General features: G+C 28.4%; 2 protein-coding genes and 1 long non-coding RNA gene across 3 annotated transcripts; 2 read left to right on the top strand and 1 right to left on the bottom strand.

Annotated features, from left to right (window-relative positions):
• The first annotated feature begins 969 nt into the window (after positions 1-969).
• On the top strand, positions 970-3,460 carry LOC136076064 (uncharacterized). The gene is made up of 3 exons (XM_065789528.1): positions 970-991; positions 2,117-2,867; positions 2,962-3,460. Exons 1-3 carry the CDS (start codon positions 970-972, stop codon positions 3,458-3,460), a joined length of 1,272 nt encoding a protein of 423 aa, XP_065645600.1.
• Positions 3,461-5,017: 1,557 nt separating this feature from the next.
• LOC100208243 (hemicentin-1) lies at positions 5,018-12,347 on the bottom strand. Its single transcript, XM_065790923.1, has 7 exons — positions 12,223-12,347; positions 11,504-11,770; positions 11,353-11,397; positions 10,969-11,226; positions 6,772-6,939; positions 6,622-6,696; positions 5,018-5,340 (listed from the first exon to the last, which is right to left on the bottom strand). The coding sequence occupies exons 1-7, from the start codon at positions 12,266-12,268 to the stop codon at positions 5,165-5,167; spliced, it is 1,035 nt and encodes a 344-aa protein (XP_065646995.1). The 5' UTR covers positions 12,269-12,347; the 3' UTR covers positions 5,018-5,164.
• On the top strand, positions 6,824-14,716 carry LOC136076941 (uncharacterized). The gene is made up of 3 exons (XR_010636705.1): positions 6,824-6,961; positions 13,621-13,696; positions 14,260-14,716. It is a non-coding gene; the product is annotated as an uncharacterized LOC136076941 (long non-coding RNA).
• Positions 14,717-14,922: the final 206 nt, after the last annotated feature.

Raw genomic sequence — 14,922 nt, forward strand, 5'->3', positions numbered from 1 at the left:
AAACAGAAATCTTTTTGAGTGTAATATAAAAAACAAGTTAAAATTATTTAAAATTACTTTTACTTCAAGATATTTGAATGCTATTGCATTTAATTATCAATATCCTGTTTTAAATAAGGTCGCCATGCGAGTAAACTCAAGAATCTCACAAATGTCACAGTGCTTTTACTATTTCCACATCAAAATATGTAAATAAGTTTAATTAGATCCTAAGTGCTTTGCGCTTTTGCCGTCGTTGAACTCACTTAATTATGTTGCAGGATAAAATAATAACCTCAAAGTCTTTTTCACTTGCTGTTATATCTAATGTTTGCTCCTCGTCGTCATGGGTCATACTGTAATTCATTTTTGGATTCTTTTTACCTACATCATTTTACACTTTTTAACGTTCAACTTTGCCAACCAGATATCCGTCCATTTTACTAACTCAATAATGTCGTTTTGCAATGACTCGTGATCTTCGATATCTTTTATAAATTTATTTACTTTACTGTAATCTGCGTATAATTTCAATTTAAAAATTGAACTAGATCATTCACAAATATCAGTAACAATAAAGGACCAAGCGCAGAAGCTTGTGGTACCCTACCAAAATCTCTTGCCACGGTGACACATATTCACCTATCATGACTCTTTCTTTTCTTTCCTTTAAAAAAGACGATATCCAATCAAAAAGCATACCCTTAATGCCATATGTATATGTTAAATGCCATATATAATGCTTCACACTTTTCAACAGTTGTTTATGTGAGACTTCATCAAAGGCTTTGGCAAAATCCATATAAATCATATCCAATACTATACCATTACTCGTACCTGCTGTTAAAATGTCTGTTTCTCGTAAATTTGTTACTCGCGCTTTTTTCTTTACAAAACCATACTGATTTTTTGATAGCAATTTGTTTTCCAAAAATTGAGTCATTATCGCTCCTCTTATAATTGCTTCCGTAACTTTGCATATTATAAATGATGGTGGTATATCACTATATCCGTATTTAATATAATATAACCGTATCGATACAAATCTATAGTTGAGCGTTTCTGTTGTTTTTCCATTCTTGAATATTGGCGTAGTATTTGCTTCTTTCCATTTGCTTGGAAATTTCCTGTTTTAATTAATTTTAGGTAAATTGAATTGCGACACTTCTTGAACAATAGACGTTCAGAAAATCCATTTTTTGTTGAACTGCCTCATTTGTTATAACATTAATCCAATCCTATTTAAAAATTTTTGTAATTTGTAGTTCAAACCCCCGAATTTCGCCATGCTCTTCCGAAAAAAACCGATTGAAATTGTTTGTTTAATATATTGACAATATCATGCTTGACAGCTGTGAGAACATGTGCATGGTTTTTTATTCATAGTATTTTACCAATGTTTTTTACCAATGTTATTTCACTTGACGGGTTTCGTCAAGTAAAGTAACACGGCGGCTTTCTGCAATAAATTTTGTGTTTGCCTTGTTTCGTTCTCATATTTGACTATAGATTGCGCCACATTTCATACTCATCAACTCCAGCGTTCCTGTCGTTCAGATTTGTTGTGAGAGAGTATCTACAGTTTTTGAAATTAATATTATTTTTAACAAAAAAATTGTTTTATTACTGTTTTAACATGCTGACTTATGGCTAATTTGGTTTAAAAAATTCATAGCAGAAGTAAATCCAATGATGAACGCGAAACAAAATGAAAACGAGGTGTTGTAAATAAAGATACGTATAAAGGTATTAGAAAAGCAAGAGTAAAAAATTAATAATGCGCAAACTACAAAGATGATCTTGTTAGTGGTAAATCTACAAAGACGACCTTGTTACTGGTAAATCTATTACTGATGAACTAGTGTGCAACTCCGAAAACACGGTTCACAAATTGTAATATTTTTGAATGTTGATCAATTCACAATGTCAAAATGAACTTTACAACTTTTTTTTGTTGTTGATTGAAATCATATATAAATGATTCAGGAATTTTTTCGGTGTAAAAACGAACATTGTGAATAACTACAATCAAGTTTAAAATTAATTCTGAAAAAAATTGTTTTTATCTAAGATAGTTCATACCCCCAAAAAAAGTTCCAAGGAAAACTAATTATTTTAAGTGCTGACTTTATTTGAGGTGTTGCTATCTACATCAAGCGTGATCTAGTCGTGAATGAGGTATCTGATCGTCATCTTAGAGAGATCTTAAACAACAGCAAATCCGAGCAAATATGGTGTGAAATTAAAATCGGTAACAAAATTGTTCTTATTGGTTGTGTCTATAGACCACCTTTATCGCATATAAATGATATAAATAAAACAACTATATTGGCTAAGCAAGCTGTTGATAGAAAAGCGTATAGTTGTATGTTACTTGCAGGTGATTTTAACTTTCCGGATATCAAATGGCACGATGATGACAGGATCGAATTATTAAGTGTTCAAAATAGTGCGGCAAGTGTTTTTCTTGATACTTTAGCTAATCATAACCTAGAAAAATTCGTCGATTTCTCAACATTCGAAGCATCTATTGGTAAAGCAAAAAATATTTTGGGTTTAATTATTACAAACTTAACAACTAGAGTAATCAACTTATCTAGCTCTTTGTCGTTATGTAATTCGTCGCAAGGTTATCGCATATTGAGATGGGATTATGTCGTCCTTTCTAAAAATGAGATTTCTTTCTCAAACAAAAATTATGACTTTAATAAAGGTGACTATATAAATTTCGGTAAAAATATTATGGAAACTAACTGGAAGCAATTATTTGAAAATAAAAACACTAATGAGTGCTATGAACTTTTCTGCAATAAGTATGATAAACTCAGCAAGCAATTTATTCCGTTAAAAAAAGTCCATACCACTATTAATACGCCGTGGATGAATAAGTAGGTACTGGCTATAATAAAGAAAAAAACAACAACTGGGTAACTACTTACCTGCGACTAACTGGCGATTAGCGACACTGATTTGTGAATATAGAAAACTAAGAAGCCAAGTGCAGAAAGCATGTAAACGTCGTGTTCGAGTATTTAAAGCACAACTAGCATTAGATAAAAGTAATCCTAAAAGGGTGTACGCTTATGCTAAGGTGCAACAGAATGCTCATGTATCTATAAGTGCTATATTTGATGCGAAAGGTGAAACGTTAACAGAGGGAATACATATTGCAAACAGACTTTACGAACACTTCAAATCAGTTTTTGTTAATGATAGTAAAAGTAGTCAGTTTCCTATTTTTGGGAGAAGGCATTATCAAGAGGACTTAGGCGATATAATCATTAATTTTGAAGCAACGCTAGCTTATTTGAAAGGTTTGAACCCAAATAAATCTATTGGTGCTGATAACATTAGTCCAAAGGTACTTAAAGAATGCGCAGCTCAAATGACTTACCCTCTTACTTTACTTTACAATAAAGCACTGTCCGAAGGCTCAACACCTTCAGCTTGGAAACAGTCACACGTCACACCGCTGTTTTAAAAAGGAAGTCGTCTTGATGCCGCTAATTACAGACCAGTGTCTATCACATCAGCTCCATGTAAAGTATTGGAAAAGATTATCAGGGAACAGATAACTAAATATCTTGAAAAAACGAGCAGCATCTCACATAATCAACATGGATTTATGTCCAAAAAAGGATGCACTTCTAACTTATTGGAGAGTGTCGACTACATCACGAAAGCGTTAAGTAAAAGAAATTTTGTCGATATTGCATTTTTGGACTTCGCGAAAGCGTTTGATAAAGTTTCTCACCGTAGACTACTTCATAAATTGAAAGCATATGGGATTAATGGCAATGTTCTAAAATGGATTGAGTCATTTTTGATTAGTAGAATGCAGCGAACTGTTTTAGGTGAACACTCTAGCGACTGGACCGATGTTCTAAGCGGAGTTCCTCAAGGGTCTGTACTTGGTCCAACATTATTTATCATTATATAAATGACTTAACGGATAAGTTAAAATCAGTTCATAAAATCTATGCTGACTATACTAAACTGTTACAAGAAATAAGACCTGAGTTTCACGATGCTGATTGCCTGATCCTCCAAAACGATTTAAACATTGTCACAGAATGGTCAAACGAATAGAGTTAAATGTTAGATTAAGTCTCTTAGGAGACGTGGCGACTTAATCCAACAGTTTAAGCTAGAAAACGGTTTTGAGAGTATCAATTGGCATAATCCACCAATTTGCAGATCATCTTCCAATGTCCTAATGCGTGAATTCACATATAATAATGCTCGTCACAATTTTTACTATTATTTATTACTATCACTAATATATTACTGCTACTATTTAGCCTATATAAGTCAATAAACAATTTTCACAAATCTCCTACTTATTTTACAAAAAAAATTTCAAAAAGTTAACAAAAAAAAAGAGTGAAAAACTAGAGTCACTAAAAAACTTACTAAACTAGTGATGTGTAAAAGTATAAAACCTACATTTTTGGAAAATTTATCTAGGTGTTGTTGCGACTCTATCGCAATACCACTTTAATTATACCTTAAATATTTTCAATAATTTGAACTATCTTTATTCTTTATCTGCATATATTAAAAAAAAATTTTTAATCAAAAATTATTATTTCACACATATTTTCCTTTTCATAAAAATGTTCATTTCATAAATATTTAGCTAAAATTGAAGCAAATTACCTTAATAAAGGTAAAAATGTGTTGTATGTAAAGGTAAAAAATGCTTAAAAACTAATGCATACAATATTTTTTTAAATTTTTAATTTTTTGTTTAAAATTTTTTGTTTATTTATTTAAATTTCATGCTATACTTTGCTATAAAATGCTCTTATATCCAAACATTTTGTTGGCTTAGCATATAGGAACAGCCAGAAATAGTCATAAAGACTAATCTAAGGTATTGTCCGTTATTGACTTAGCGTTCGTAATTGAATTAGCGCACCGGGGTCAAGCGCTGAGTTGGTGGTAACTAGATTTGAACTCGCATGGCTCAAAAGTCCGGGTTTAAACAATTCGTTTGACGCTCAAACGAACTGAGCTATCCAGCCACAGATACAGCTTTTCTTTTTTTTAGTTATATGTTATTGTAAAATATTTTTTCGTTACATGTTAAAATAAAATATTTTTTAATTACATGTTTTAATAAAATATATTTAAGTTTTATTTGATTTTAATTAAGGTGTAGTTTAGAGTAGTAACCAAAGTTTTATAAATCCACATTTATATACATTGTAAAGTAACCAGCTGGATTTTCTACAGTACAACTATATTCTCCAGATCGAGCTTTAGTTTTAGGAATAATCAACCTGGTTTCTTCACTACCATACTCTTTTGGCAAATCATCACCATCGTACTTCCAAAGTATTTTAGGTGTTGGAATACCTGTGATAAATAGTCGTTAAATAGTTGCAATAATTGTTAAAAATAATAAAAAAATAACATCATCATTAATAATATTATTAACAATAGTAATAAAAACAACAACAATAATAACAAAAATAGTAACATTATTAGAAACAAAAACAAAAACAACAACAACAACAAAAACAAAAACGACGACAACAACAACAAGAACAAAAACAACAAAAATAACAACAGCAAAAACAACAACAATAGCAATATCAACAACAATAACAGCAGCAGCAGCAACAACAACGTTTTAATGATAACCATATAGAAGGTTATTACCATTATTGTATATCAGTATTGAACATAATAATTGTTAATCGTGATCATATATTCTGCCTAGAAAAGCTTAGACACAGTAACTTGAAAAATTGTTTTTGAGTGTTTTTTTGAAAACGTAACATTTACAGTAACTCTACGCGGTTTCATGTAATTTGGGACATAATTTATTACTACTTTTGAGATATTAATGAACAAAATGTTTTTAGTTTTATACATACTTATTTTGAAAGAATATTTTAACATTATTGTTTAATTAAATCATTCAAATATTAAAAATGCCAAAACTAAATCCATAAATTTTATTTTTCAAACTAATATATAAAAAGAATAAGTAATAAAATTTCTGATTGCAAATAGTTTTTTTTCTTATATAGATAATCTCGGCCATGATTAATTCGAGCCAAAGATTAAAAAGTTTACGTATCCTCAACAACTGCCCACAGAACATCTTCTTAGTTATGCAAAATTTTAAATCTTATTTGTTTCACAACCTTTGTTACACAGACGTTAAAATATCCATGGCATTAAAGTAAGCATTATCTTTGATACGTGGTTTTTTAAGGGTAGTTGTAAAATTCATTCTAGTCGGAATAGTTATTCGATAGAATCTAATTCAACCATAAAAAGCAACTATGCACTGTATTATAATAGTCTGTAATAAAGGGTATGTTTACAAGTTTATATGACATTTATAATACTCCTTATTGAGTTTCTGTTCGCACTGGAGATAAAATATATAAAATAATAAAAATTTTTTATCAAATTTATTATTTAACGACACATAATGTTCTTGAGAAAAATTTATTTCATTAAAAAAAAAAAAAAATAAAGAGCACACGTAGTGTTACAGGTATGTGACACCAAGTATGCTGAAACACTTACATAATCTGCTATTTTATTTTGGATAAAATAAAACATGTCTTAAATTTGAAACAGGAAAACATTAACAACAACAACAGCTAAAGGTTATCAAACCTGTGGCAAAGCAGTCAAGCTTCAAGTTGTTATCATCTGTTAAATCAAAACCAAATTTCGTCAACTTTGGAGCAGCTTAAACAACAAATATTATTACGTAAAAGGTATTTTATGAAATGACTATATAACGGTTGTTTTTTGAGAACTTACAGCATGATCTTGATTTGCATTGGCGCCTTTGTAGACTTTCTTCTGAACAAGGCATTCCTCCATTGGCTGGTTTTGGATTTGTACAATTTCTTGTTCTTACTTGTGTTCCAAAGCCACAATTTTGGTTGCACAAGCTCCAATGTGACCATTCAGAAATTCCACCATGAACTAATTAAGAGTAATGAAATAGGTAATAGTAAGAATTTTATGAACTTTTTTATTTAACAATTTTTGAGGAATATATATATATATATATATATATATATATATATATAAATATATATATATATATATATATATATATATATATATATATATATATATATATATATATATATATATATATATATATACTTATATATATATATATATATATATATATATATATATATATATATATATATATATATATATATATATATATATATACTTATATATATATATATATTATAAGTATATTATATAAGTATATATTATAAGTATATTATAAGTATATATATATATATACTTATATATATATATATATATATATATATATATATATATATATATATATATATATATATATATATATATATATATATATATATATATATTCATTGCTTAACCTAGTATAAATATTATCTTCACAATTCACGTTTACATATAGAGAAAATAAAATACAAAAGTATATACTGAGCTTACAACAAAATAAAGTTAAAGCAGATTGGGGCTCAAAGAAAAGAATAACATTACGTTATAACAATTTTTTCATAGAGCCCCTTTGTTAAAGTTTAAACGATGTATTTTAATGATTATATCATATATATGATATAATCATTAAAATATAAAATTGCTTGTATAAAAAATAATAATAACGACAACAAAGTTACCTTTAAAATAGCTAAACAACAATAAATTAATAAAAAAAAGAGAACGATAACTTTTCTTATGATCATCAAATTTTAAAAGTTTCTTTTTTTGTTTAAAACTTAAATAAATTTAAGAACTCTTTCATAAATTTATATTCTTTTTGACTGTCATTCCTTAATTTAGGTCCTCCATAAGATATACAATATTCTGAGAGTTTATTACATTTCCAAGGCATTTTGGAGTTGTTGCTTGATTTTAGATTATACTTTTTTTTTATTTATTTCAAACTTATTGTTGAAGCTTGCTGGCAAGAGGTAGCTATAATACCTATACTTAAAAATTCGATGCTGATAGATAATTATTTCAAATATATCTATCATTTTCATATTTTGCATTGGAGGTTTTGCATTTTCTCGTTTATGTTTAGAGTTTATGGTATAAATTTTTTGAAGTTTTGCTGTTTACGTACTTGCCCACAATATATTTGCATAGTTAATAAAATAGTGAGTTAGCCCAAAATTAAGACTTTAATCAAATTGAGCATATTGACGATGGTTGAACTTGATGCACTACGTCAATAGTTTAGGCAATTTTTGATTGTATATAATTTTTCTTGGAAAGATAAACTTTTATCGAATTCCTTAGAATTTTATACTTGCTTTATTTATATTATCATAAAAATTAGGTTTGGATAACATGAAAGAAATGTTTAATTCTGGTATTTTTTTATGGAATAGAACTTTCTCAATATTAAGTGTGAGTTTGTTTGCCCTAAACCAAATATTTAATTTATTTAATTCCATATTCCATACTCGTACTGTAAATTATAAAATTATTTAATACTGAAAGATTTCACAGAATCATTATGGTTTTGTTTACTTTTAAACATTTTTCAAAATTTTATATTCTTATAGACAAAAAATGTGTTTTTATTTTAATCATTTCTGGCTGAGTAAGCAATTCCATTTCTGGCTGAGTAAGCAATGCTGGCTAAATAAAAAAAAACTCATAACAGTTTCTTTAGTAAATTCAACGGTTAACTGTCATTTAATTGATCTAAACTCAAATAGATCAAACTTTATTTTATTAATTTTTGCCTCGGTCTTTTTACTAACGCTGTCGGCTTCTGATGTACGTATGTTGTGCTTCTGATAGCCCGACATGTCGGGCTAACAGAAGCACAACATCAGTTATTACAGCGGCCAACGGTAGTATTTTTTAGGTTTAGCCGTATATAACATATGTTGTGTAATAACATATGTTATATACGGTAATAACATATGTTGTGTAATAACATATGTTGTGCTTCTGATAACATGTGTATATCGTAATAACCTATGTTGTGCTTCTGATAGCCCGTGTTGTGCTTCTGATAGCCCTTTCTGATAGCTGTAATAACATATGTTGTGCTTCTGATAGCCCGACATGTCGGGCTAACAGAAGCACAACATCAGTTATTACAGCGGCCAACGGTAATATTTTTTAGGTTTAGCCGTATATAACATATGTTGTGTAATAACATATGTTATATACGGTAATAACATATGTTGTGTAATAACATATGTTGTGCTTCTGATAACATGTGTATATCGTAATAACCTATGTTGTGCTTCTGATAGCCCGTGTTGTGCTTCTGATAGCCCTTTCTGATAGCTGTAATAACATATGTTGTGCTTCTGATAGCCCGACATGTCGGGCTAACAGAAGCACAACATCAGTTATTACAGCGGCCAAAGGTAGTATTTTTTACGTTTAGCCGACAACGTTAGTAAAACACCGAGGCAAAAATTAATAAAATAAAGTTTGATCTATTTAAGTTTAGATCAATAAAATGACAGTTAACCGTTGAATTCACTAAAGAAACTGTTATCAGATTTCATATATTGAATCAAATAGCCGCATTCTTCCTGTCACCTCAACAATACAAGTCAACCTACTGTTGAACATTTATACAACTCTGGTTCTGTTGCTGTAGTTATTTCTCATTTATATTCTTGTCATTCTTGTCACATATGTTGTCAAGGCAACATTCTTGTCACATATTTTAAAAAATTTTTAGAACTCTCCTTATTGCTCTCTAAACTATTTAACAAGTACGAAATCCTCCCCCCCCCCCCCCCTGCTGGAAAATGATTTCTTTAAAAACTCTGAAGATTGCTTTGACATCTCAAGCTGTTTACAAATTATTTTTATTAGCAAAGTCTTTAATTAACAAATTTTCAAAATCATGAGAGAAAAAACTTACTTTTTGACAACCTCTCTTTGACAACCTGCACAGGTTTTTTATCCTATTGTTCCATTGCTGACTTGTTAACCGTTAACACGTACATTAGATGTAATTTAACTTGTATTAATCATTTTCTTACTACTGGTTTTGTTCTCTACCTCTCTATATATCTTATTCGTACTTGTATTGAGTACCGTTGTTTGGTCTAATTTTTTGAATTAATTTTCTATTAATTCCCAACGTAATTAGTGTTAGCTTTGTTGGAATTGAATTTTTTTGAAACAAAAAATGAATAACAATAATCTTGTGTCCGTCATATATGTTTAGCTGATAACTGTATCGCATATATAATCACCAATACCATTTCCATGTAAAGCAGCTGCCAGGTAGAAAAGCCTTTGACTAATTAAAACACTTGCATGTTCAATTTAACCCAGTGATTTTCAAACTAAACATGTTCAATTAAACCCAGTGATTTTTAAACTAAACATGTTCAATTAAAACCAGTGTTTTTTTATGAAATTACCGGACTTTAATAAAAATTAATACAAAAGTAGAAATTGTTGTTTTTGTAACACTTTTTAATAAATTTTTAGACTTCAAAGTTCAGGTCGAACTTTACTTAAGTTCGCTTTTTGCATTTTACCCTGAATCTCTTCATAAATAAAACGGTTATTAAAAAGGAATCTACCGTTAACTTCCTTGGAGTGGTCTTAGATGAAAATATACCATGGAAATTTCACATCAAATCTATTGAAAATAAAACCTTCAAAAGTATTTCTATATTATATACCTAGTGTATATACATATAAATATTTTTGAATGTTTTATATACAAGACGTATATATTATGCTTAAAATACGCATTAGCACGTTTTAACTATTAAAATACGTATTAACAAATTTACCTTTTTCTTAATAACAAAACAATAAACTATATCTTAATCCATAAAGCGTACACTTTTTGAATTAGTTAATAATTAGTACTTTCCCCACGTATTATTTTAATAGTTATCTTTCCTATAAAAACGTGGGGAAAGTACTAACTATTAACTAAAAACGTGGGGAACTAATTATTAACTAATTCAAAAATTTATTATTAAAAAATAAAAAACTTACCAATAACAAAGATGTTAAACTCGTGTTTTATAGAAGCAGCGCTGTTGTTGGCAACGCATAAATATTTTCCTGTATCATTTTCTGACGGATTGTGTAAAACAACTCCACCCTGTCGCAGTTTTTCTCTAATTGACCCATTTTTGTTCAAGCGAAAAGCCTCAACATTAACTTTTCCTCCTGATGCCCTGCATGCAAACACATGCAATCTACCGTTTGTAATAGTGTTTTCTGAGTTTGGTAGCAATACCCATTGAAGAGCTAAAAGTTATTTAAAAAGTAATATATTACGTAATAATAAAAGCACGTGAAAAATAAAAAAAATTTTACGTGCTGTTTTCTACCGTTTTAGTTTTTAGCAATTTTAGCAGTTTTAAAAACACTTACGTGGGCTTGGTGGCTCTATTGTTACCTTGGTGACTTGTGTTATGTCTAAAATAACAACTTTGTGCTAAAGATTGTATAGTATTTTTGTTTTTTCTGAACAACAATTTTGAAAAAATTGAAAGTGTAAATCAACAAAATAAGTATTAAATACTTTTTTCAACAAGCTCAAAAGTTGTAAACGTTACTTCAGTTAAAGGGTCTTTACAAACATATATTCCCAAGTCTTCTTTTTCAACATCTTTTAATTGAATAGAATTTAAGTCCGGAAAAATAACCGTCTCCGAGAATCCCAACTCGTCAAAAGTTTTTGTCTTCGAATTTTTTTTGTACCACGTCACAAAGTCTTCTTTGTTTTTTGTTAAACATATTAACAGAACTTCTTTTTCACTGTTCAAATCAATATTAACTACTTTTGTAACTGAAATGATAAAAAACAACAAGTAAATATAAAAGTTAATATACAGTAATATAAAAGTTAATTTATAGCAATATAAAAGTTAATATACAAAAATATACAAAAAAAAGTTAATATAAAAGTTAATTTACAACAATTTAGATATTTTTAAGCATGTATTTAAGGAGTATATAAAAAATTTAGATAAAAAAAGTTGCTGCAGATACGTAATAAAATCAACAAAGCAAAACAAATAAAATTAGATAAAAAATTATAAGAAGCAAAAATAATAAACTTGTTAGTAATAATGTAAAGTTGGCAAGTAAAGACGTGTGTAATGTAAAGTTGGCAAATAAGTTTGACGTGTAACCGTCATACTTCAAACAATAATTAAACGTTCGATGTTTTTTGAGAGTCAAACGCCAAACAAGCGTAGTTTAAACTTGTCTTGAAATTTAAAATTAAATTAAACTTACTTGATAAAACATTTGAAACTAATACAATCAATACAAAGAAAAGCATTTTGATTACATGAATATATTTTTAATTTGCATTATGAGAAAAACATATTTTAAAATGTACGCGTTTTAAGTTACATGTTCTCAAGTTACTAAAAACAGTTTGACTTTAAATAGAATAAACTCAACTTTTAAAAATCTAACACTTTTTCCTCTTTTATTATTATTTCTTTTATTATTTTACTTTTTTTTTTAAATACTTTCTATCTTTGTCTTAATTATCTTTTTTGAAATCCTGATTTCAAAAAAATAATTTCCTAATTTAAAAAAAAAAATTTATTTATAAAAAAAATTAATTCATAAATATTATAATTTACAAAGGAAAATAGACGTAAAAGATTTTTAAATATAAAAATCGATTTTTTCAAATGAGGATTAACATAAATTAACATAAATTAAATTGAACACATTTTTCTATAAGTTTACCATAAAAACGTTTTAACCATACTTTTATTTACACAGCTTGTGAATACTACTCCGCAAGGTGGGATAATATATGCCATCCCGCCTCCCCCAGCCACAAGTCTCTATTAATCAATAGATTATGTTAAGCCAAAGTTGTATAGACATTTTTCTAAATTAGTAATGCGCTTAATTACTTGGTTTACTAAAATGACAAAAATTCTTCATCCTAAATTAAATTTATATTCATCAACAGGTTTTAAGTTTTATTTAATCTCCTTTTAGTTCTCAAAGGACAACCTTTTTGTTTTAGTTCTCGAAGGACAACCCTGTTGTTTTAGTTTTCGAAGGAAAACCCTATTGTTTTTGGAGTTGTAAGTAATACATATAACAGCAACTTTGAACATTTACTTGCCGCTTTACGATTTCACTGCAGCTGCAAAAATGACAAGCACACTAGTATAAACATTAGCGTGCAGTAAAAAAAATTAAAATTTGAATATTTATATGTAATAAAAACAAAATATTGTCTTTTGGTATGTACTCAAATATTAGAAAAAAAAAATTTCTAAAATTTCAATGTCTCTAAAATTTAGCTGCCTCATTGGGAAAAAAGTTACTGAAAATAGGAATTTTCATGAAAATGGACTGTTTTTTGACTAATTTTTATTCCCCCCTCCTAAAATTACGCAACAAAATTGTACCCCATCCCCTACCCCCCCCCCCCCCCATTCTAAACTTTTTTTTGTGGTTTTAAATGTGATAATTATTTTAATTTTCTTAGCTGCTAATTATCTAATGAATGTATTTAAAATACATATGAATTTTTATTATTATATATTATTTTGAAAGCCATTACTTATACGCGCGTACAAATAAAGCCCATAAAAATGCTATTATGTATATGAAATTTAAATAATAGCATTTTTTTTAAACTAAATTTTTAATTTTTAGCTATAACAACATATCGGCACAGAGCCGTGGATGATCAACACAGCATATTTAGAGGCGCGGCTAACAAGGATTGAGGGTAAGACTCTTCAGGATAACAACTTTTTAGATTTTAGTGTTTTATTTAAAAAAGTTGATCTATATGTTTTAACTATTATTGCCGTTTAATTATAACTATATTTATTTAATATTTATATTTATCAAATTTTCACAAAATAATATTAAACTATGCATGCATAGCTTATGTATGCATACAAAACTTATGTGTAAATTATGTATACAATGCATACATAACTTATGTCATAAGCTGATTGATATGGCCGTAGTCGAAGTGTAGTTACATACATCGACTGACTTAAATAGGTATGTGGGAAAAGGTGTGTACATATACTCTTTATAGCTTATATGTATGTGGGAAAAGGTGTGTACATATACTCTTGATAGCTTATATGTATGTGGAAAAAGGTGTGTACATATACTCTTTATAGCTTATATGTATGTGGGAAAAGGTGTGCACATATACTCTTTATAGCTTATTTATTATACTCCTATAGCTCGATATAAAGTTTTCTAAATTAACAGTGACCAAACTTCGAAAATATATTTAATTTTTGTTAAATATATTACTTAATTAACTTTTAGGTATTGTGGTTTATTCTCCTCCGGCTAGTTGCCATACAGAGACCACCATACCAAGGCACGCAAAGACATGTTCAGCCCCCCAAGAAGGAGCGTCATAACCGCTTTACGGCCAAGAGTAAAGTGAGTTTTGGAAGAACGAAGTTATCTTAGAGCAAAAGATAGAAGTAATCGTGTTAGAAAGATAGCATAGAGAAAGCGGACAGGATTGCACATGATGTTAGATTGTGCAATAGGTAGAAAACATGCCGAAATTAGGTTAACCTAATGACAGCAGTTACGTATTAATTGTAAACTAATTCGAGAATTAATTTTTAATTAATACGTAACATTTAACGTAACAATTAACTTTTATATAAATATATAGAGTCTTTAAATAAGACAATGTTGTGGTGCAGGTTATATTAACATTATAATCATTTATGCTAATGGGTATTAATTATTATTGTTGTTTAATAATTATTACATGCATTTTTATTTAATTAAATATTATTATTAATTATTTTTTCATCGGTAATATATTGATTATATCATTGACTCATAAAGCCGCCGACGTATAAGTTAATCGACTAAAGTTAAAATTAATTTATAAAAAGCCAATTCCAATAAAAATTCATTTATAAAAAAGTCTATTCTAATAAAGTCAATTTCAATTTACGTTAAATT

The sequence above is a fragment of the Hydra vulgaris genome, chromosome 02, assembly GCF_038396675.1.
Source record: "Hydra vulgaris chromosome 02, alternate assembly HydraT2T_AEP".
Lineage (NCBI taxonomy): Eukaryota > Metazoa > Cnidaria > Hydrozoa > Anthoathecata > Hydridae > Hydra > Hydra vulgaris.